At 37.2% G+C, this 22584-nt stretch overlaps 1 protein-coding gene and 1 long non-coding RNA gene across 2 annotated transcripts; one reads left to right on the top strand and one right to left on the bottom strand.

The window, feature by feature from the left end:
* Positions 1-730: 730 nt before the first annotated feature.
* On the bottom strand, positions 731-16577 carry LOC149256179 (uncharacterized). The gene is made up of 3 exons (XR_016266451.1): positions 16271-16577; positions 16076-16150; positions 731-1097 (listed from the first exon to the last, which is right to left on the bottom strand). It is a non-coding gene; the product is annotated as an uncharacterized LOC149256179 (long non-coding RNA).
* Positions 16578-18662: 2085 nt separating this feature from the next.
* LOC149256178 (uncharacterized) lies at positions 18663-19639 on the top strand. Its single transcript, XM_089457387.1, has 2 exons — positions 18663-19003; positions 19106-19639. Exons 1-2 carry the CDS (start codon positions 18683-18685, stop codon positions 19517-19519), a joined length of 735 nt encoding a protein of 244 aa, XP_089313513.1. The 5' UTR covers positions 18663-18682; the 3' UTR covers positions 19520-19639.
* Positions 19640-22584: the final 2945 nt, after the last annotated feature.

Here is a 22584-nt window from a genome sequence, read left to right as displayed (position 1 = left end):
AGTGTTAACAGTCATACCCATGATAGAGCAGAAATCCTTAAGAAGCTTGAGTTGCTTATCAAGATCAGAAGGGCACCTTGCCAAAAGAACAATATCGTTAGCATAGAGAAGAAGGATAACGACTATCCCAGCTAAGATTGTGCCACCACATCTTGCTTCTTCTAAATAACCTTCGAGCTTATCGATGTAAATGCCAATAAAATAAAATATAACACCACCTTTTACTGTTATAAATATAAAAATAAAAATAAAATAAAATAAAATAAAAAAATCTTCCAATTATACAATTACTAAAATTGTAGATTTTAATATAAATTTTTGAAAAACTAAATAAAAACTTTCCAAAAATTTTTAGATTTTAATAAATAAAAAAATATTTTTCGCCATGTACCAATTCAATATAACACCACCTTTTACTGTTAAAAAAATAAAAATAAAAATAAAATAAAATAAAAAAATCTTGCACAAAACAATATTGTTTTCCTTCAAGTATATTAAAAAAACGGACTAGTTGACCCATTTTGTACCCCAATTTTTCCCGAACTATTTGCACTGCCAAATGAGGATTAACTGGAATTTGCCGTTCATTACTCCTGATTTGTCTCGGAGAACTCCGAGTAAAGACAAATTAAAAGAAAGTGTACAGATTAAAAGAAAATTTCTCAGGCAACTCACAGTAAAATTAAAAGAAAATTTAGGCTAAGATCCGGCAAACAGAGTCGCCAAACACTTGTTATCATGCAACGTGCACTGCAAACCCATCTGGTCGCTTATACTGCGAGCAAGTTTCTGAACAGCCGCAAAGGAGTCTGTGAAGCGATGTTGAATAATGTCCAGAATGTATTGTATCGTAGGATAACCCATGCATCTGTGCTTTATAATGTATTCTCTCGCAGACTTAGCATATTCGCAGCCATCCACAGCATCTTCCCGGCTTCACGACTCCGATCTACAAATGGGTTCTCGAACATGGCTCAGAATTTTTTTCAAAAGAGATACACTCCAACTCAAAGCTACCAAACTCTGAAGCCAGTTACTGAACTCTGTCATAATGCCTCTTCAGCCTAAAGGTTATCAACTGCGTACTCATCCATCACCTGCATGCAATAAAATAGAACACGGTGAACGCCCCGGGGTTTTTAACATGTTTTTTCTCATCAAAAGTAAGGCTATTGATCTACTCCATTTACTCCATCAAAGTTGTCTAAAATCTAAACTTTCAGACATATTTTGAAATATGAGAAAATGTACAAGAGTTAAGTCAAACAATTAACATTAAACTAATCAATACTATATTTAGGCCGATGGGTGAGAGGGCGAAAGGGATATTAGAGGTTGTACAGAGTGATATGTTTGGACCTATGTCGGTTCATCACTAGCTAAGTATGTGTACTATGTATCATTTGTATATGAATTCTCAAGGAATACATGGATATATTTCCTCATGAAGAAATCTAAAGTCTTTGACAGATTTAAAGAATTTAGGGCTTTGGTGGAAAACCAGACAAAGAAGAAGATAAAGGTGCTGAGGACAGATACCGGTGGAGAGTCATGAAAGAAGGAATTTGAAGATTTCTATAAAAAGTGTGGTATATAACGACAAAAAACTACTCCATACACACCTCAAAAAAACAGAGTTGCAAAAAGAATGAACAAGATGTTGATGGAGAAGGCAAGAAGCATGCTCAATGGTGCTAGGTTAGGACACAAATTCTGGGCAGAGGTGGTGGAGACTGCATGTTACTTGGTCAATAGATCACCTTTAGCAATGTTGGAGGATAATTCTTCGCAAAAGGTATGGACTGGTAAGAAACCCTCTCTTTCACATCTGAGGGTATTTGGCTGCGATGCATATGTACATGTTCCAAAGGAGAAAAGAGCCAAGTTGGATAGTAAATCTAAAAGGTGCATCTTTATTGGGTATAAGGATGGTTTGAAAGGTTATAAGCTTTGGAACACAGAAACAAGGAAGGTTGTGTATAGTCGAGATGTGGTGTTTAGAGAGGTGAAATATGTTATTAAACATGAATTCCTACCAAAGGAACCTGAGAAGATAGATTTTGAGCTGAAGGAGGAAGAATAAGACTACAAAATAAGAGGAATCAAAAGATGAAGAGCCACCGAGTCCAACTATGAGAAGATCAGTTTGAGAAAGAAGGCAGCCAGAAAGGTATAGTCCATCTGCTTTTTGTTCAGTTTTTTCTCTATATATTACTGATGATGATCCCAAAAATGTGAGGGAGATAGTAGATTCAGAAGATGGAAAACTATGGAAAGAGGCCATGGTTGATGAAATGACATCTTTGGACAGAAATGAGGGTTGGGGTCTAGTGGAGTTGTCGGCTGGAAGGAAACCCATTGGAAACAAATGGGTGTTTAAGAAGAAGATGAATGCATAAGGCAATGTGGAGAAATAAAAAGCTCAGTTGGTAGCAAAAGGTTATTCCCAGGTGTCAAGAATTGATTTTGGTGATATTTTTTCTCCTGTTGCTAAGGTAGCTTCTATTAGATTACTTTTATCTGTTGTTGCTGCTTTTTATTTTGAGGTAGAACAGATGGATGTGAATACATTATTTCTTCATGGAGATCTGGAAGAAGATATCTACATGAAGTAACTTGAAGACTTTGTGGTGAAGGGTAAGAAAGAACCGATATGCATGTTAAAAAAGTCTTTTTATGGGTTAAAACAATCACCTCAATACTCACCTCGCACTCTCCCAACGCCTTGGTTTGGAAGCCGTTTTTTGCTTGCACCCTGTATACAGGTGTCTTGTCCATCATTAATTCATAACTATGGCAATTGCGCTCGTCATGAACTACTGATTGATAGAAACTGTAGAAGAGCTGTTGTGGTGTCTGTATGAATTTCTGCAGTAAATGGCAGTTGTCGATCGCATGTTTCCCAGCTACTTGGCATATGGCACACCATAGCGTGGGCCCTGTACTTGGCCTTGCCATAGCCTCTAACCTTATAGGCATTGGTCCCCCTGCTATAACATAGTTCACAAAGATGGGACATTGATCCTTGTCATGCCCTTGACCTTTGTATTTGAGGCACCAGACTTCTTCACGTGCCTTCGGCCTAACTGTTCTATCTTTCTTTAGACTTTTCATTTCGAGGCAAAGGTTTTGCAACTGCGCGTGAATCTACTGAAGCCCCATATTAGCATCCTACATTGGTGTCTCATCACGATTTCCAGAGCTTTTGCCTGGGTCCCAATCTTCTGTTGTGATAGCGCAACCCTTAGGTGGGGCAGGAGTGAGGCCACAAAGAGGGAGAAAGAGGGAGGAGGAGTGGAAGGAAATGAATAGGTAGAAAAATATGGAGAGGTTAAGGGAGAGAGGGGGAGGAAGAGGAGGAGAGGAGCGGAGGGGGGAATAAAAATAGGAGTGGAAGATGGGAAGGGTGAGAATGAGGAGTGGAAGGAGAGGGAGAGATTTGGGGAAGAGAAAGGAAAACTCAAAACCCATATCTAAAACCTAAAACCCATTTGCAAAACTATTTTCAAAAATCTAATTTCCATCTTCAAAACCCACATCACATTCTATTTGAAATATATTAAAAAATGACAAAAATCTTACTTATGAATCCAAAGATCTAGTGATGCCCTAGAAATCTTCCTTTCTTTCTTCTATTAATAGTCCCCACAAATCTCTTTAAGATACAAGAAGCTCTACCCCTCCATCATGTGAAAATGAAATAAAATGAAGCTACTGAGAATGAATCCATTTCTTGATCAGTTTGCAAATGCTTCTTTCATAGAACTCCTTATTGAAAACATGGTTAGTGAAATATTAAAGTATTCAAGTTAAGTAGAATAAAAGAAAAAGGTTTCATCAATTGTGATTATTATTTCTTTTTTCTTCTCAAGAAATAATAGATTAAAAATACCATAGGATAAAAGAAGGTGGAGTAAATTTTAAGGGAGTTTCCATCTCTAAGAGAGGACAAAGCAACTTATTATGTCTCTCAAAGGAAGTTTTAAGAGGATAAAACCAATCAACAAAGAATTCGAAGATTACAATACTAACATATTAAGTTAGCCGGGAAGTGGAAAAGTAGAGACATTGATGAATAAAAATATGTTCCATGTAGGCCTAAATCCTTAGGGAAATAAACGAATATGTGTTGAGGATATCTAGAGCGAGTAATTTCTTTCATGATAGAAAGTTTTGGCTTTCACACTAGTGGTGGACATTTCATATGATGTAAAATAAAGATTTGGATAATAATAAGAAGAAGCAAATGAAGACAAACAAATGGTAGTTTTCTTCTGGAAAGGTTTACACCTTACATTTGGTGTCTTCATGTGCATGATAATGTTTATGTGGTGCTCATTAGTGTTCACATGATTTACTTGTGATGGTTTATGTACTACTCATAGTTCATGTTTATCTTTAGATCTGCTATTTATATTGTGTTGTTGATGATATATTTATGATTCAATTAATTGTGTAAAAAAGGAAAAAATTGGTACAAGTTGAATCATAGTGCACAATATTGATTCACCCCCCTCTCAGTATTATCAAGCTTCCATAGAAAAATAGGAAGAGCAAGAGGACGGGGAAGAAAAAGAAAAGGGTAAGAGAAAGAGGGAGGAGGAGTGGAAGGAAATGAATAGGTAGAAAAATATGGAGAGGTTAAGGGAGAGAGGGGGAGGAAGAGGAGGAGAGAAGCGGAGGGGGAATAAAAATAGGAGTGGAAGATGGGAAGGGTGAGAATGAGGAGTGGAAGGAGAGGGAGAGATTTGGGGAAGAGAAAGGAAAACTCAAAACCCATATCTAAAACCTAAAACCCATTTGCAAAACTAGTTTCAAAAATCTAATTTCCATCTTCAAAACCCACATCACATTCTATTTGAAATATACAAATTTAAAAAATGACAAAAATCTTACTTATGAATCCAAAAGATCTAGTGATGCCCTAGAAATCTTCCTTTCTTTCTTCTATTAATAGTCCCCCCAAATCTCTTTAAGATACAAGAAGCTCTACCCCTCCATCATGTGAAAATGAAATAAAATGAAGCTACTGAGAATGAATCCATTTTTTGATCAGTTTGCAAATGCTTCCTTCATAGAACTCCTTATTGAAAACATGGTTAGTGAAATATTAAAGTATTCAAGTTAAGTAGAATAAAAGAAAAAGGTTTCATCAATTGTGATTATTATTTCTTTTTTCTTCTCAAGAAATAATAGATTAAAAATACCATAGGATAAAATAAGGTGGAGTAAATTTTAAGGGAGTTTCCATCTCTAAGAGAGGACAAAGCAACTTATTATGTCTCTCAAAGGAAGTTTTAAGAGGATAAAACCAATCAACAAAGAATTTGAAGATTACAATACTAACATATTAAGTTAGCTGGGAAGTGGAAAAGTAGAGACATTGATGAATAAAAATATGTTCCATGTAGGCCTAAATCCTTGGGGAAATAAACGAATATGTGTTGAGGATATCTAGAGCTCTTACCAATGCTACCAAAATCAAATAAGTTGTTAGGGAGGAAATATTTAACATGAATTTAGACTAGGTGGTTTGTGACAACACCAATTACTTAACAACAATATGAGTAGTAATTATTTTTTTCTTTAGTGATAAAACATAAGAAAAGATCACTAAATTCATCCGATAAGAAATTAAAATATTGCACTACTAATGGATTAAGTTGGGTAGGAAGTGGAAGAGTGGAGATACTAATGGTTCAAAATTGTGTTTGTTAAAATTGGACAACTAGGTCCAAACTCCATGTTCTGATGCTCAGATTAAGAGGCTAATATTTTTGTTGGATCCCTCTTTCTGAGAGGTGTAAAATCCATATAAAAATAGTCTTAATCCGATGAGCAGAACTTATATTTTGAATTTATTATTCTTAATAAATTATATGTGCTAGGTCAGCCAGTTTTGTAATGTAGGCTCACATGTCCAACAGATGTGTCACACACCCTCATTGATGGATATATATACAGGAAAAGTTGGAGAGAATTTGAAGATAACACAACTCACATCTTTCTCTCTCATCCTATAAGTACGAGCTACTTGGAGGGTTGTTGTGACACATGCTGGGCTGGCTGACCAAAGGAGACTTTGCTGGTTGAAGCATCCTGTTGACCGCCGAAACGAACACATACATTTTTCTTGTTTCTGATTTGTCTTCTGTAAGATCTGCTTATATGTTCTATCTGCATTTTGCTTATCTACTTGTATGATTGCTGTGAGAAAAGTGAAATTGCTCTTAGCATAGAACATCTACCAAAACTTTAACATGGTATCAGAGCTGAGGTGAAGACAAACTCACTTCAAGTGATCTCCTCTCCACGTCTTGGGTTTTTGGAGAAGGAGATCCACACTAGATTTCACCGGCCTAGTATGATGCCCTAACGGAGAACGCAGTCATGAACTTATACGTTGTTCTAAGCAGCCCTAAACGCAGTTAATGGATGCCTTTATATAGAGGATTATATGCGTTGTTCTTAAGGAACTTACACGCTGTATGATAAATGGTGGACGCAGTAATAAAAGAACACAGTCAACCGCAGTCTAAATTCCACAGTCCTGAGGTGTAGCTGGAGTTATGTATACGCTGTGCAAGGAGTTATGTATATGCTGGACACACATATATAATGCAGAGGAGGTTCTGGCAGTCATACGCTGGAGTTATGTATATGCTGTATGAGAACGAAGTAGTCTATGTATCAAAGACGCAACCAAGGTATGACGCTGCAGAGAACCGCAGTCAAATCAAAGCCACAGTCAAGATCACGTATACGCTGGGTCAGCCACAGTTAGGTATATAGAACCACTGAATCAATGAAGGTCACGTATATGTTAGCCACAGTCAGGCATATATAGAATTGCTGAAGAGGTCTATACGTAGTCAATGAAGACTCTTATACACAGTTAATAAAGATAGTTACACGAAGTCTCCATACGAAGTCAATGAAGACTCGTATACACAGTTAATAAAGACAAGAAGGCGTGCGAATAAGGCGGGGAGATGCGCATGTCTTATGCGCATAAAGCCAGGTAGCTTCGTATGTTCGGGCTTGGTTTTATGTAGAGATCACGGTTGCGCAGTGAAGGTTATTAAAGGTCTGTTCATGAGTGCAGACTTACGGAATAGCGCTGGGGTTTGCGCGGTCTTGCCGTAATACAGTCTTGTGAACAAAGGTGGATAATGCGACGTGGAAGCACACAGTTATAAGAACAGTTTTATAAAGACTGTTTTATAGTTTTATAAAGACTGTTTTGTAAAAGTGCGGACAGGTCATAGCCTCGGTTATAGCTTCGGTTGAGGACAGAAGCTGGAATTCATGAACACGCAGAGGTTTATATGCAGCGGGCTGTCGAAGCGTTATACCGGTGATTTACTGTGGAGCTGTCACGTGGACAGGCCAGAGGACTGCTACGTGGACGGTAGCATATAATTGGTGCAGGTTTATGGGTGCTGGCGTGCTCGGATAACCGCACAGGAATTTGTATCAACCACGGGCTGTCGGTTGATATATCTGTACAGGTGGATTGTTGCTGGAATGTCACGTGGACAGACTACAGGTCTGACGCGTAGACGGGAATAGATTCGCAGGTTTATCTACATACGCTGGTGCGTTTGGAGCAAACAAGTGAAGGGAACTGCGCAGGTCTGCTGAAATCACACATGTATACGCACTCATATAAGAACTCGTTCATATATACTTGCAGACCTGTTCATGACCCACGCAGTCTCAATGTCCATGCTGGATAGTTGTATGCAGTCACCACGCTGTCTGCAGTCAATGATATACGCAGGAATATATATGCAGGAATATATAACCGCTGGAATATATATGCCATCAAGCCGCAGTAAGGAAGGAATAGATGCAGTCTTCGCATGCAATGGAGACACTTATGCAGGACCTAAATATCCGCAGGCAAAAGAAGACAGTGGCATCTTCATGCTGTCATGGGAGACAGATCAACAGAGTCATAGAAGGAAGCCGCAGTCATGAGAGACCTGTAACTGCCAATCTCAGTGTGAAGATGACATCATTACGTAACCCTATATTGTAGCCACGTGATGCCCTTAACACTGTAAAGGATTAGACTTATGCACAGGACATTGAGAAACATATATGCAGCCATGGAATTTATATATAGGTCATGGAAATTATATACAGGACTTCGAATCTTTTATATGCAGGCCATGGCAACATTTATATGCAGTTCATGGATACATCTATACACTGTCATGTTGACACCTTATGCACAGTCATGGAGATACGCTATACTTGTGAAGACAAGATTTTGAGGACTGACAATGGTACTGAATATGAGTCAAATGAGTTCAAAGACTTTTGCAGAGAAGCTGGCATTAAGAGGGAGACTACCACTGCATATACTCCTGAGCAGAATGGTGTTGCTGAACGCAAGAATAGGACTATTGTGGAAGCTGCCCGTGCCATGCTATGTGACCAGGGTCTTCCAAAGTTTCTGTGGGGAGAAGCTGCAAATACTGCTATGTACATTCAAAACCGATGCCCTCATTCCGCTTTGGACTCCAAAACTCCCGAAGAGGTTTTCTCTGGTAAGAAACCTGATGTCTCACATTTTAGAATTTTTGGATGTCCTGTCTATTTTCATGTGCCGAAAGAAAAGAGATGTAAGTTGGATGCTACTGGGAAGAAAGGAATGTTTGTGGGCTACAGTGAGACTTCTAAGGCATATAGAGTCTATGTACCTGGTCAAAGGGAAGTAGAGATAAGCCATGATGTCACTTTTGACGAAGATGCTTCCCTGAAGAAAGTAGTAGATCTTCCTAGATCTGAAGAAAACCATGAAGAAAGACCTGGAAATCTGGAAGAACCCCAGGATGAGACTATGCCTGATGTTGAAGGGCCAATGGACCCTATTGATCCTTCCCCTTCTCTAGGAAAGAGGCCATCATGGCTCAGGGACACCCTCGAAGATGCTGAGGGTCATGCTGCCCCAAGGGGAACATTCCGAGAAAGCAAGAAGCCGTGTAGATACCAAGGGTATCTAGCTGCCTTGAATACTATTATACAATCTGAACCTGGATCTTTTGAGGAAGCCATCAAGCATCAAGTCTGGAAGGATGCTATGCATGAAGAATATGAGGCTATTATGAAGAATGATGTCTGGGATGTGGTCCCGAGACCGAAGGACAAATCTGTTGTCACCGCTAAATGGCTCTACAAGATTAAACATGAATCTGATGGGAGTGCTGAAAAGTTTAAGGCAAGATTTGTTGCCCGTGGCTTCTCTCAAAAGGAAGGAATTGACTATGACGATATATTTGCACCTGTGGCTCGATATACCACCATCCGATCCATTATAGCCCTTGCTGCTACGCAAGGATGGAGTCTTCATCAGATGGATGTCAAGACCGCTTTTCTGCATGGTGCAATAAAGGAAGAGGTGTATGTAGAACAACCTCTGGGATTTGAAGTTCAAGATCAAGACACTTATGTCTGCAGGTTGAAGAAAGCCCTCTATGGGTTAAAGCAAGCACCCAGAGCTTGGTATGAGAGGATGGATAGTTACTTGATGAAGCTGGGCTTCACTCGAAGCAATGTTGATCCAAACCTTTACTTTAAGGTTGAGGAAGGAAAACCTCTCATTCTAGTGCTGTATGTGGACGACCTCTTCCTGACAGGTGATGACCCTCTCATTCATCAATGTAAGAGGGAGCTTGCTGCTGAGTTCGAGATGAAAGACCTAGGACTGATGCACTATTTCCTAGGCCTGGAGGTCTGGCAGAGACCTGGAGAGTTTTTCCTTTCTCAAAGAAAGTATATTGTGAAGCTTCTGGAAAGATTTGGGATGGTGGACTGTAAGTCCGTGTCGACACCAATGGAACTCAACTTTAAGAAGTTGAGTGGCAGCGCTGCAGGGCCTATCTTGGCCAATCCTACTGAGTATCGTCAACTCATAGGAGCTTTGATGTTCTTAGTGAACACCCGTCCGGACATATGTTTTGAAGTGAATACTTTGAGTCAACAGATGGTTGAGCCTCATCATTTTCACTGGGTTGGTGCCAAGAATCTTTTGAGATATCTTCGGGGCACAATAAACCATGGGCTGAGATACACTGCCGGGAGTGTGATACTCTGGGGATATACTGATGCCGATTGGGCTGGCAGTGTGGTGGATCGTAAGAGCACATCTGGATGCTGTTTCAATCTTGGTTCTGCTTCTATCTCATGGATGAGCAGGAAGCAGTAGTCGGTGGCTTTGAGCACCGCGGAGGCCGAATACATTGCTGCTAGTATGGCCTGTTGTGAAGCAGTTTGGTTGAGGAAGCTCTTTAGTGAGCTGTTCCAACATGTGCTAGATACCACTGTAATACTCTGTGATAATCAGAGTGGGATTCGTATGACTGAGAATCCTGTGTTCCACGACCGATCCAAGCATATTGATATCAGGTACCACTTTATCCGGGATATGGTACAACGAGGCGCCGTAAGGCTCGATCATATAGGAACTGATGAGCAGGTCGCGGATATTCTCACTAAGCCCCTGGGGAAGGTCAAGTTCCTAACCTTCCGTGAGAGTCTTGGTGTCGTGGAAAGACCCTATGATGTGGGTCCTGTTGGACGATGAGCTCTGGGAGCTCTGGGGGGCTTTGGGGATAGCTTCTCGAAGCTATAAGCACTCATAATGCTTCTGCCCCACCCTTGTGATTATTGAGCTGGTTCGCCACTCATTTAATCTGTGCCCCGTATGCATCCTACCCATTGAGTTCAGGGCTCATGGGAAGTACCTCTCATTTGGCCAATGAGGTGTCGAAAAGCTAGAGACTATTAGCAAAGACTGATGGACGCATCAGAGATTGCCGTACTCTCTATCTAGGATGGCATGGTCCAACCACTTGATCTGGGATCAAGATTTGTGAGGTCTAGGACCTCTGGACTGATTATGTCAGTCGGGGAATGATGTCTTTGTGACTGACCCACTTCTGTTCTGAAATAAAGAAGCCAGCAAAGCAAGTTTCGGCGGGATGACTCACGATGTTAATTGCACTAATAGATGGAGTTCTCCCTAGTTGAGAGGGAGTGTTAAAATTGGACAACTAGGTCCAAACTCCATGTTCTGATGCTCAGATTAAGAGGCTAATATTTTTGTTGGATCCCTCTTTCTGAGAGGTGTAAAATCCATATAAAAATAGTCTTAATCCGATGGGCAGAACTTATATTTTGAATTTATTATTCTTAATAAATTATATGTGCTAGGTCAGCCAGTTTTGTAATGTAGGCTCACATGCCCAACAGATGTGTCACACACCCTCATTGATGGATATATATACAGGAAAAGTTGGAGAGAATTTGAAGATAACACAACTCACATCTTCCTCTCTCATCCTATAAGTACGAGCTACTTGGAGGGTTGTTGTGACACACGCTGGGCTGGCTGACCAAAGGAGACTTTGCTGGTTGAAGCATCCTGTTGACCGCCGAAACGAACACATACATTTTTCTTGTTTCTGATTTGTCTTCTGTAAGATCTGCTTATATGTTCTATCTGCATTTTGCTTATCTACTTGTATGATTGCTGTGAGAAAAGTGAAATTGCTCTTAGCATAGAACATCTACCAAAACTTTAACAATGTTCTAGGAAAACCTGATTCATTGGGGAACTAGAATATTGTAATTTAAGGATATGTCAATCATATCAATTTCACCAAAATCAAATAAGTTAGGTAAGAATCCTTTAACATGAATCTATGCTAGGTGATATATCCTAATATTAGGCAATTAATGTTTTGAATGTGACATTCTTTACATGGTATATTTTTTATATGTTTTGTGGTTTTTTGGATTTTTTTGCATTGTGATTTAATCCCACTTAAGGGATTAGAGTTTTAATGTAATTTAAAGTTAACATATTAGGTTTTCAGATTTTGCATAATACCTAAATGTTATGTGTAGTGAAATTAACACAATAAAGAAGATAAAGGCATGACTCTAAGGTTTGTTGATTTTCATAATTAAGGATTTCTAAAATAAAATTATATGTATGTTGTGTATACCATTAATATTTATTTTTATTTTCCTTACTTATAGTTATTTTATCTTTTATATTAATCTATTAACCAAAATTTTGGAAAAAGAGAATATATGTTTATCTAAATGCTATCATAATTTTTCCATTAGATTTTTACAAGATTATCAAAATTCAATTTAAAATTAAAAAAAATTAATATAACAACTATTTTATAATCCATAATATTTTTTTAAAATATATTTAATAACAATAATATAACATTATTAAAATATTATACATAAAACTCGACTTCCATGCAACTCAGCGAGAGACCAGCAAACAGCTTCTCCTTCGATTTCCCAAGCCAAGACTAGTTCCAATTTTTAGCTCTACCTACAAATTCCAATTTCCAATTGTACCCTTATTAATATATGCCACGCCACTTCAGCTCAACATCCTTTGAAGAAAAAAACTATCTGATCTATGTATTATGAATGAAAACCAGTTACATATAGTCTTTTACATATCCTTTTGTCGACATCCTTTTTTTTATAAACGAGATAAACTTTGCCTCTTTACATTAGCTTTGCATATTGTGATTCAGATTATGTGGCGCTCTGCAATCTTGTGTTCAACTAGATCCAGAGGTAAAGTCTTTCAAATATCAAAGGATGCCGATATCATCAGAACTGGAAGTCTTTTAGTGAACACCCAAATCAGAAAGGTTCAAGGACCACAACTTTTGCTCGACCTCTCTGATGGCATCCGGTCGTCTGACAAAATTCTGCGAGCCATGGATAATCAGCTAGATGAAAATTTCAATTACCTGAAACGCAATGCAGCAATTGGAATTTTCAGTACCAAGTTAGAGGCTTTGATTAAACCCTGGAGGGTGAGGGGAAGGTATTATATTTGGGCTCGTCATCCCCTGATGCGCTTATGCATAGGGCTTTATATGGAGTAAAGGCAATAACTATATTATTTTCTGGTTCCTTTGCATGGATTCTATTGATGTGCTCTTCTTTTTCTGAATCTGAATCTTCTCGCTAGTTAATAAATTCGACCCTAAACTTGTGCGTTCCGCCTGAGTTCTTGTGGTCCGTGTCTTTCCTGGACCTGCAAAAGAGGGTAATTTTTCAACAAGTGCAAAGCAATAATCGTGGGTTGGATAATCGATGGATTGGAAAGCTTACAGGCAGTAGCTGCGGACCTGAGGTCACTCATCCAGACAATGCCATTACTTTCTGAGAATGGAAATAGTGAGGAGGAGAAGTTAAAGATGAGAATGGCTATCCATGTGGATGAATTCAAACATAAACATTGAAAGGGTTGACGAAGATTTAAGAACTTTTGAGAAACCAGGTGGATGGCTTCTTCAAGAATTTGGTGATTGTGAACAATGCTTTCATTCAGACCACCTCATTCTCATAACCATCACAAATTCTGTGTGCTTGTATTTACAATGTACACTGCATTGCCATGCCAGCCATCCGAGGCCCCGTTACCATGGCCACAGCAAGAGCTCGTCGATCTCGTGATCTCGTCTCCACAGGGTCTGCCAAAGAGCATGCCGCAAGTGTATGAAAGAGAGCATGCCCTGCGATAACAAGGCGGAACAACAAATTTCAAAACAAAGCGGGAAAACAAATTTCAAATTCAAATGGCCTCCGGAAGTGGGAAATATAAATGGGAATCTGCTGATAATAAATGAGAAGTACTGGAAATCATGCTGCTTTCACTAATACTCTTAAACCACATTAGCCGGGAATTCGCCGGGGATCGGGATGTCCGACATGGTGTATGTTATGGACATGGGCATGGGCCTGGGCATGGTGGACCCGCTATCGGTGCATTAAAGGCCCGATAGCAGGCTAGTTAGCTCTTGCCTTATAATGAGCAGCATTGCTTGTCAGAGTGAAGAACCCGAGGTAAGCACCGTATTTCTCCATAATCCTGCTATCAAACCAGCTATCGTAGATAACGAAGCCAATGCTTGCACAACCAAGGTTTGGCCTGCATGATCCGGCCAAATAAAGGGTGCCGGGGACTTTATACGGGCGCGGCTGGTGCCGACCACGTCTGTTTGCAATTGGTCTCTCGAAAATATTTCTATTTCTTACGGTGCCTATGTAATATCCCCAAAATATTGTCAATATTTTATTTACCATAGTAAAACAAACAGAAAGTTGTTGTTATTGTCTGTTTGGATTAATTAATATCTTTTTATTTTATTGGAAAAATGTGAAATGATTCCTAGTTTATGACGAGATCATGTAACTTCTGAGGAGGGAAGCTCAAAAGAAACAGTTGCTGGAATCCTAACTACCTCCCCTAACTGTGGAAGGCTTCCAAGAAAAGGAAGTGAGGGGGCGGACTGTGCTGTAGGTACAGGCAAGAGGAGGGGAAACTTGCTATGTCTAGTGATGATCAAATAGCAAGAGCACAGAGCGCGAGCAACTGGCAGAAGACCGAAGGTCTCATGAACAAGCTAGGGGGAGATTTGGTCTCGAAAGACAATCTCATGGTCGGGTGGTTTGACTAGCTACAGATTCAGAGGTGACCTCTTCCTGAGAAGTTACTTACTTGGAAGCAACTCAGGTATGAGGTACCAACCGAGTACTATGCTGATATTTGAATTGAATTTTAAAGCGTGAATTTTCTGCAAGCAACAGAGTCATGTAGTTATAACTGAAATAAGTTTAGCAGGATTCAGAAAAACTTTTGTTATATACAGAGTTTACTTGTTTACGAAAGAATTCTTGAAAGAAGTATAATAGTCGAAGTGAGTCACTCTCATTAAAGAAATTGGTTTATATCCCTTGTTCACAGAAGACTCTGTTTAGAATGCAAAGATAACTTCTATTTGATTATGTTCTTTCTTTTTTTAGAAGAAAACAGTTCTGGTAGACTATAGATGCTGGTAGAATAATCTATTATCTAGAGAAGAAAGAAATTAAAACTTTTTACAGTCCCAATCAATGCGGAAAAGAAAGATAAGACCATCATGAGGGAAAACGAATCATGTCACCTGGTCTAACTTAATTGCGAATATCAGAACTGTGATGATAATATAAGAACCCCAGAACTCAGTACAGCTCCTAAGTTAAATAATGGAATGCGGAAAAACTTTCTTTTATACAAGCAAACAAAGATCTGATAATAAACGTCTTGAATGCATGAACAAGTACGAAAAATAATCACGTTAGGAAGTAGATAACAAGCCAGGGCAAGCGAGAAATGGGGTTGCTATGCCCTTGGAAAAGGGTTATGAACTGCATACGAGTCCAGGAGTCCCTGAGAACAGGGGGCTCGACAGCAGAACCCTACGGGCCGTAATCAACCTTGCGAGAGAGGAAACCCTCCTGGTTGCGAAACCCTGGAGTTTGCAACAGAGAACAATCTCACGAAAGAAAATTGAGAAAACTGAGGAAAGCAAAGTTACATTGACCCTGTGTAGCAGACCCCGCTATTTACAACAGAAACGCACACAGTAAGAAATAGACCAGAACCCTAATGCGGTTATTGAAGGACTTTGTATCGAACATTCAAGCTATAAATAACAAACAGAGTTCGGTGCTGGCCGAGACCACATTTCAAACTTAAAATTCATAACCATTTTCAACGCAAATATTCCTTTAAATTCTGAACAGTTCCAACATATTGTTCATACAAGATTAAACGAAGAACCGAGCATTTACATCACATGTTTTTTTCCAGGAAGACTAACGAATGACCCAAACCCAGAACTGTAAATACTTATAACAGAAATCAAGTCGATTCAAGCAGATAATGTTTTCTACTGCGTGCCAAAATATCCATATCAAATAGCAGAGCAATAGACAGTTACAAATCTGGAAACCCTCAATTGTCACAAAATATAACAGCAAGAGAACTACTCAGTTCAGAGCAGAAGTAAGCTCTGGAGTATTAATGGAGTTGAAGCCACATCGTGCTTATATATATACAATTTGGGAAAAAAACCCTTAAAAGCCCTAACCTCTATTAGACTGAAAAACTGACAGTGAGGCAAACATCATATAAATTGCAGAGAGCCATGACCACGCTCTAGGCTTTCACTCTCCAGCCAGGGTAAGTTCTTACCCGTAACCGGTGAAGTCCGTCGCTGTAGATGCGCAGCCCCACCAAGTAAGTCGAGCCAAAACCGAACCCAACAACCTGCGTGGTAATTCAATTCCACAAGAAATTGATTAGAGTATCCAGTAAGGCTCGTAACGCCTTCAGCTACGAATGATAAGGAAAAAAGGTGAACCAGCTGGCGAAAAAAGAACAGTTTACCTGTAAACAATTTGGACCACTGCCAGACCATGAGGTTGGAACGGAGCAGACTTCATCAAGGAATTTCTGAACAACCAAAGAACAGAGCTGCTGAAGGAATGGCCGCATCAGAGCAGGCTCCGCGGGAGAGCTGCATAGCCAAATGAGATCATTCACGCATCAGAGCAGGCTCCGCGGGAGAGCTGCATAGCCAAATGAGGTCAATCCCGTCGCAATTCGGAGAAGAGGAAACCCCCGAGAAAGGCGCCACCGTCGGATCGCGGGAGATGAACTGCACCGTCGATGAGGGTGGGGTTTCCGAGTGGAGCTGGTGAGGCCGGACGGTCTGCCCGAGCCATGTACAGGACAGCGCAGGCGTAATTAACATCACGCTCATCTAGCATGGCTTGCCACGTGATGGCAGCGGCATGAATGTAAATGCAAGCAGTGTGGTTCACAAACCATAAACCAACCCTCTGACATTAAAAACGCTATTTAATGACACCGGTACAGTTGTAATAACAGTAAATTCTAGAGCTGCGTAAAAACCAAGAAATGGGTACTGTAGACCAGCGTAGTAATACACAGTAATTTCCTTTAATGCGGTTGTAAATTTGGAAAAAAATTTAAGTGGACTCATTACAGCCTGAAGCCTGTTTCGAAAATGCGCCCTGCCTTTATCCCTCGAATAAACGAGGTGAGCCGGTTTATATGGTATATTTTGTAAGGGGGGAACACCTCTTCCGTCGGCCCCTAATTCGGAGTCCCCATAGGCACCGGCGGAGCGCATGAGATGACGACAGTGGATCATTAGAATTTAGAAAATTCTTCGAAGATTGTCGTCGCCTGCAAGTATTGGCTGGCAGGTGGATGGCATGTAATGTGGAGGTCATTTGCCCTAGGTTTTCGTACAATATGTGTACTAAGTAAACAGTGGTTAGTTGATTGTTTAATACAGCTGTGAAAAAAAACTAGGTAGACTATGCGGACTAAGTAAACAGTGGTTGGTTGATTGTTTAATACAGTTGTGAAAGAAAAAACATGAAAATAAACGGAAAAAAAATCCAACTAAAACCTATTTTTACGGTCTTTGGCATTTTCGGATTTAATTTCCACTGTGTGGTTTTTAGTTAAGGTGGTTACTTTTTCCCATTTCATGTTGAACAAATCTCACTCTATGGTTCAGGTTGGGTTATGCACTTTTGTTACGGTTGTTTTTTTCCTTCTTTTGATTGTTTAGATTTGGCTAGGGTATGATGTTTATATATATATATATATATATATATTATTTTTTAATTTTTAATTTTTTATTTTTTTTTATTTTTTAATTTGTAATTTTATGGAATAGGTTAATATTATGGTTGTCAATATTTTGGGTTAATTTTATTTTTATTTTTATTTTATTTTTTTAGATTATTTTTATTTTTTATTTTATTTTTACTTATTTAAAATGTTTATATTTTTCTTTTTATTTAATTTTATTTTTATTTTTATATAATTTGATTTCGTCAAAATATTAAACATTAAATTTCAATGTCTATATTCATATATTTTTCTTTTAGATTATTTTATTTAATTAAAAAAATAACAAATAAAACCATAACTAATTTGAAAATATATCTTAATTTTTAATTTATAAATATTAAATGGAAATTAAATTGCTACCATCCATATAATAAATCATAATAATTAAATTGAAATTCTAACAACTATATTACAAAATAGACACAGTACAAAATAGAAAGTTAATTTTTATTTTTATTTTTTAAACTATTGTGAATGAATTTTGGACTAATCTAGGGGATGTGTAAGATCAACTTTCGTAGCTATCTTATAAATCTAAGAGTATATGCAACAATTTACAATGAATATAATGAGGAATCTACACTTAATTTGAATTAGTAATTCTTTGGACTAATCTAGGAGATGTGAAAGATGAACCTTTGTGACTACTCTTTGAACGGAAATCATAGCAAATCATATGCTTAAAAAAAACCAAAATAATTACAACTAAACTACTCCCAAATATAATACTATCAACACCTCCATCAAATTTATACTTAACTAATATTTACTATAGTATTAACTCATTATTGCGCTAATATTTACTATACTATTAACTCATTATTACACTAAACTGTGTATGCCCACCTAAATAATAAACTTGCGTAAACCTAATAATGGGCCCATACAGCCCCCGCTCCAAAATTCAATATCACCGTAAATATTGATTTGGTGATCTCACCGTAGAGTCTTTCTCTGAGTTCCCCATTTTTGGTGGCTTGGGGCATATGATGATTTGTCCACGTGGACAGCATAGAGTCATTCCCGATTAACTTTTCAAACACGCTGCTTGTTATGACCTCGAGATTCGTAGTACATCCCGGTGAGGTTGGATCGGGTCACATTACCAAGGACCGACTTCATTCTAAAATGCTACGCAAAGCGGTTGACAGAAAAGAAATAGAAATGGCAACAGTAGGGTTCGCTGCCTTTCCACATGAATTCCATGGCACACTCTGCTTTGCTGGGTCATGCAGACCAAACCCTGGCCATGGCAGCATTGGCTTCCTTATATATAACGACCGTGATGGCACTGTTTTGGAGAAGTTCAACGCATATGTTAATGATTGCTTCAGACTAACCAGCAATGGTGCTCATTACAAAGCCCTAATCGCTGGTCTTCAGCATGCTCTGTGGCGCGGCATCACCCACATAACCGCCCTTGGACATTTTGAGCTCCTTGTCCAGCAGGTAACATTTCCTGTGCTCTTTTTCCCGTACAATAATTAATATATTATCAGCGCATTCGAGGGTAATTGTTGTCTTTCGTGACATTGATTGTATGTTGTGTAGGTGAAGGGTAAGTGGAAGGTGCGCAGACCCTCGTTGCAGAGGTACTGCAACAGAGTTCGGCAACTGGCTTCACAGTTTGTAAGCTTTAAATTGGAGCTTATCTATTCCGAAGATAATTCTGACGCGCGTTCCCTAGCCCGCGCAGGGTTTTACAGTACATTTGTAGACCGGAGTAATCGTGCAGAGTGTGAGATTTTGCAGAGGTGCAGCGACCCAGAGTCTGCTAAGAATTATGTTCTGGAGCAGAGATGCTACGGTTACCGCAAAACAAAATACATTCTGGACACCATTGAATGTCAGTTACCTGAATGCTATGCGGCGGTTGGAAAGCTGTGTAACGATATAAGGAAAATGATGGGTCTTTATTCGCTGCGGAATAACAGAACCAGGGCATCTTTGTTAGGTATTTATTAGGGTTTTTTAATCCGGCAAGGAAGCTAGGGTTTCTTTCCCATTTTGACAGTTTCTGCGATTGATTGTAAAGCCTCCATGATCATTCTCAGAATTATAATAACCTAAATTTGTTGTGACCATTGACCAATGATCATTCTCAGTTTAGGTGTTTTACATTGTCGCAAAGAATTCTCCAATTGCGAAATATATTCTGAAACAGCTGTCTACCGAGGCCACAATTTTCAATTGAAAAATATTTTTTAAATGACTTGAATGCTTTTATTTTCAATGAATTTCATCTTTATTAAAATGTTTTTTATGTCATAAAAAAGATGTAAATGAATACTTTGAGAAAATATAAATGAATACTCTGAGAAAATATCTGACATAAAAAAGATGTAAATGAATACTTTGAGAAAATAGCTGACATAAAAAAGGAAGTAAATGAATATTTTGAGAAAATATCTTTTAATTTGAATTTTTTTATGTCAAGACAAATGATTTTAGTTCATATTATGTGTTTGTAAGCCTTGAGAAAAATAAGGTAAATAAATATTTTGATAAATTTTCGTTATATTTATTTTTCAAGATGATTATAGTTAATTTTTTTGAGTTTTAAACGGATGATTATAGTTAATTTTTTTGAGTTTTAATAGGTAATTTTTTTGAGTTTTAAACGGATGATTATAGTTAATTTTTTTGAGTTTTAAACGGATGATTATAGTTAATTTTTTTGAGTTTTAAATGATGTAATTTAATAAAAATAAATATAATCTGAATGTGATATTATCTAACATATTTTGGATTTAAGGAAAATTATAGCATTTTTTTGGATGTGAATGGAATTTTTTTTGGTAAAATTAAATAATTTAATTTTAATATTTTAAAAAGTAATTGGTTTATTTTGGTGTATTTTTTAATTAATATAAAATAATTATATATATATATATATATATAATTTTTCAGTTTCTAACTATTTTATTTTAATAGTTAAAAAAATAATATGATAAAATTTGTAATTTATCTAATTTTAAATAATTTTAATAAAAAGAAGATATGGAATATTGTGTTTTAGTTACAACAAAATTATAGGGTAGTACATAGTTATATCTCTAAAAATAAATAGAGTGTTTTTGTTTGTCAAAACTATACTTTTCTTTAAAGAATTGCAACTGAGTCTTTTTGTTTACTAAAATTATAATTTTTTAAAGGGACTTCAAAGTGAATGACCTAAAAACAAAATTTACATGTCATATTATAAATTTTTTCTAAAGAAACTGGGAGAGAAGAAAACCTTAAACCTTATTTGATCATTGATTTTTAAATTGAACGTGATGTTATCCAAAAATAAGCTTAATATATAGATATTTGGATTTAAACAAAATTATCACATTTTTGGGATTTGAATGGAATTTTTTTATGTAAAATTAAGCCATTTAATTTTCATAAATTAAAAAAACAATTGGTTAATTTTGATGTATTTTTTAATTAATATAAAATAATTATCTTATATTTTTTCAAATTTAATTATTTTTCCAATTTTGCAAATATTTAATTTTAATAGTTATAAAATAATATGGTAAAATTTGTAGTTTATCCATTTTTAAATAATTTTTAAATTAATTAATTAATTAAGTTTTAATAAAAATGAGATATGCAATATTGTGTTTTAATTAGAACAAATTTATGAGGTAGTACATAGCTATATTTTAAAAAAATTGAGCCTTTTGGTTTAGCAAAACTATACTTTTTAAAGAGACTTCAAAGTGGATCACCTAAAAACAAAATTTATGTGTCATATTGTAAATGATTGATAACTCAATCCTTGATAACTATGCAATATCAATTTATTTAGTTCTAAAGAATATGTGAGGCCCTCATTTGATCATTGATTTTTAAATCACCAAATCTTAATTCAGTACCATACCATATTGGAGGATATATATTGATGAAAAATATATTGAACATATAATAAAGAGTAAAGGGATTTTTTATGTTATGTATAAAAAATGGAGTTCAAAGTTAATAAAATATACAAAGTGGTATAAAAAAATAAAACATACAAAGCGGTATAAAAAATGTTAATGAAAAAATGGATACCTACAATATTTATTGAAAGTAGTGTCTTTATTAAAATTGGAAAGGTGTATTGGGTTCATATTGGTAGAAGGTTAAATAAAGTGTTTTTTAGAGGTATTTTCTAATATGTAGTCAAATTAAATATATTGCTTAAGAAGCCACCAATCCACCTACTATATTAGAGTCTCATTCATTAAGTGAACATCTTGTGCTTCATTCACACCTAATTCTATATCTTTTTTAAAATCACTGAGAATATGAAAATGTGCTGGAATTAATATGAAAATGTGCTGGAATTTTTAATACTTGAGAAAACTTTAAATATGCCAAAATTTTTAATATTTTGTCTATTAAAGAAAACCATTTTGCAAGTTCTTTATAATGAAATTTCATGCAATTTCTTTACTTCATGAATATTATCTTGATTCGTAAAGGCGGTAAGGGGAATTATTTGTTACCCGGATAGAAATGAGAAGGATGTGTCGGGCAGTGATGTGGGGGTGATGCCGCGCCATAACACGTGTTGAAGAGATGCAATCAACGCTTTATAATGAGCGCCATTGCTAGTGATTGGGAAGAAGCCAAGATAAGCGGGGAACTCCTCCACAACTCTATCGTCTGTCTTGAATAACAAAGTCGATGCTTGCACGACCAGGGTTTGGCCTGCATGATCCCACGGAACTGGTATCGATGCCGGCCTCTTCTCCTTGTTGCTCGACCCCGCGCTGAAATATTTCTACATATTCATTTGAACTGCCTTCACGCCGCACTCCTCTTCATATTTGAATTTTTTTTGTTACAAATTTAATATGCCTCGTCCAATGGTTTTATAGTCACTAGGGTTCGAAGCTAGTTTAATAACATAGGAGGCTTTGGGTTTCCTCGTGGTTTAAACCCGGTTTTTGAAGTGCATTTCCAAAATCACCCTTAAAAATATTATTTTGTGAATTTCCTTGTCATTTATCAAAGAACAAAAAAAATTACATGGTAAACCATTTATTTTATGT

The sequence above is a fragment of the Pinus tabuliformis genome, chromosome 7 (assembly GCF_031772625.1).
Source record: "Pinus tabuliformis cultivar Carrire ecotype Pingquan chromosome 7, CPIR1, whole genome shotgun sequence".
Classification (NCBI taxonomy): domain Eukaryota; kingdom Viridiplantae; phylum Streptophyta; class Pinopsida; order Pinales; family Pinaceae; genus Pinus; species Pinus tabuliformis.
This window is presented reverse-complemented; position numbering and strand designations above follow the sequence as displayed.

What these genes read in the sequence shown, in the direction of transcription:
- LOC149256178 (XM_089457387.1), top strand. Translation starts at nt 18,683, where the DNA reads ATGCTACGCAAAGCGGTTGACAGAAAAGAAATAGAAATGGCAACAGTA. An exon ending in TTGAGCTCCTTGTCCAGCAG is followed by an intron (nt 19,004 to 19,105) that starts GTAACATTTCCT and finishes TATGTTGTGTAG; the next exon opens with GTGAAGGGTAAGTGGAAGGT.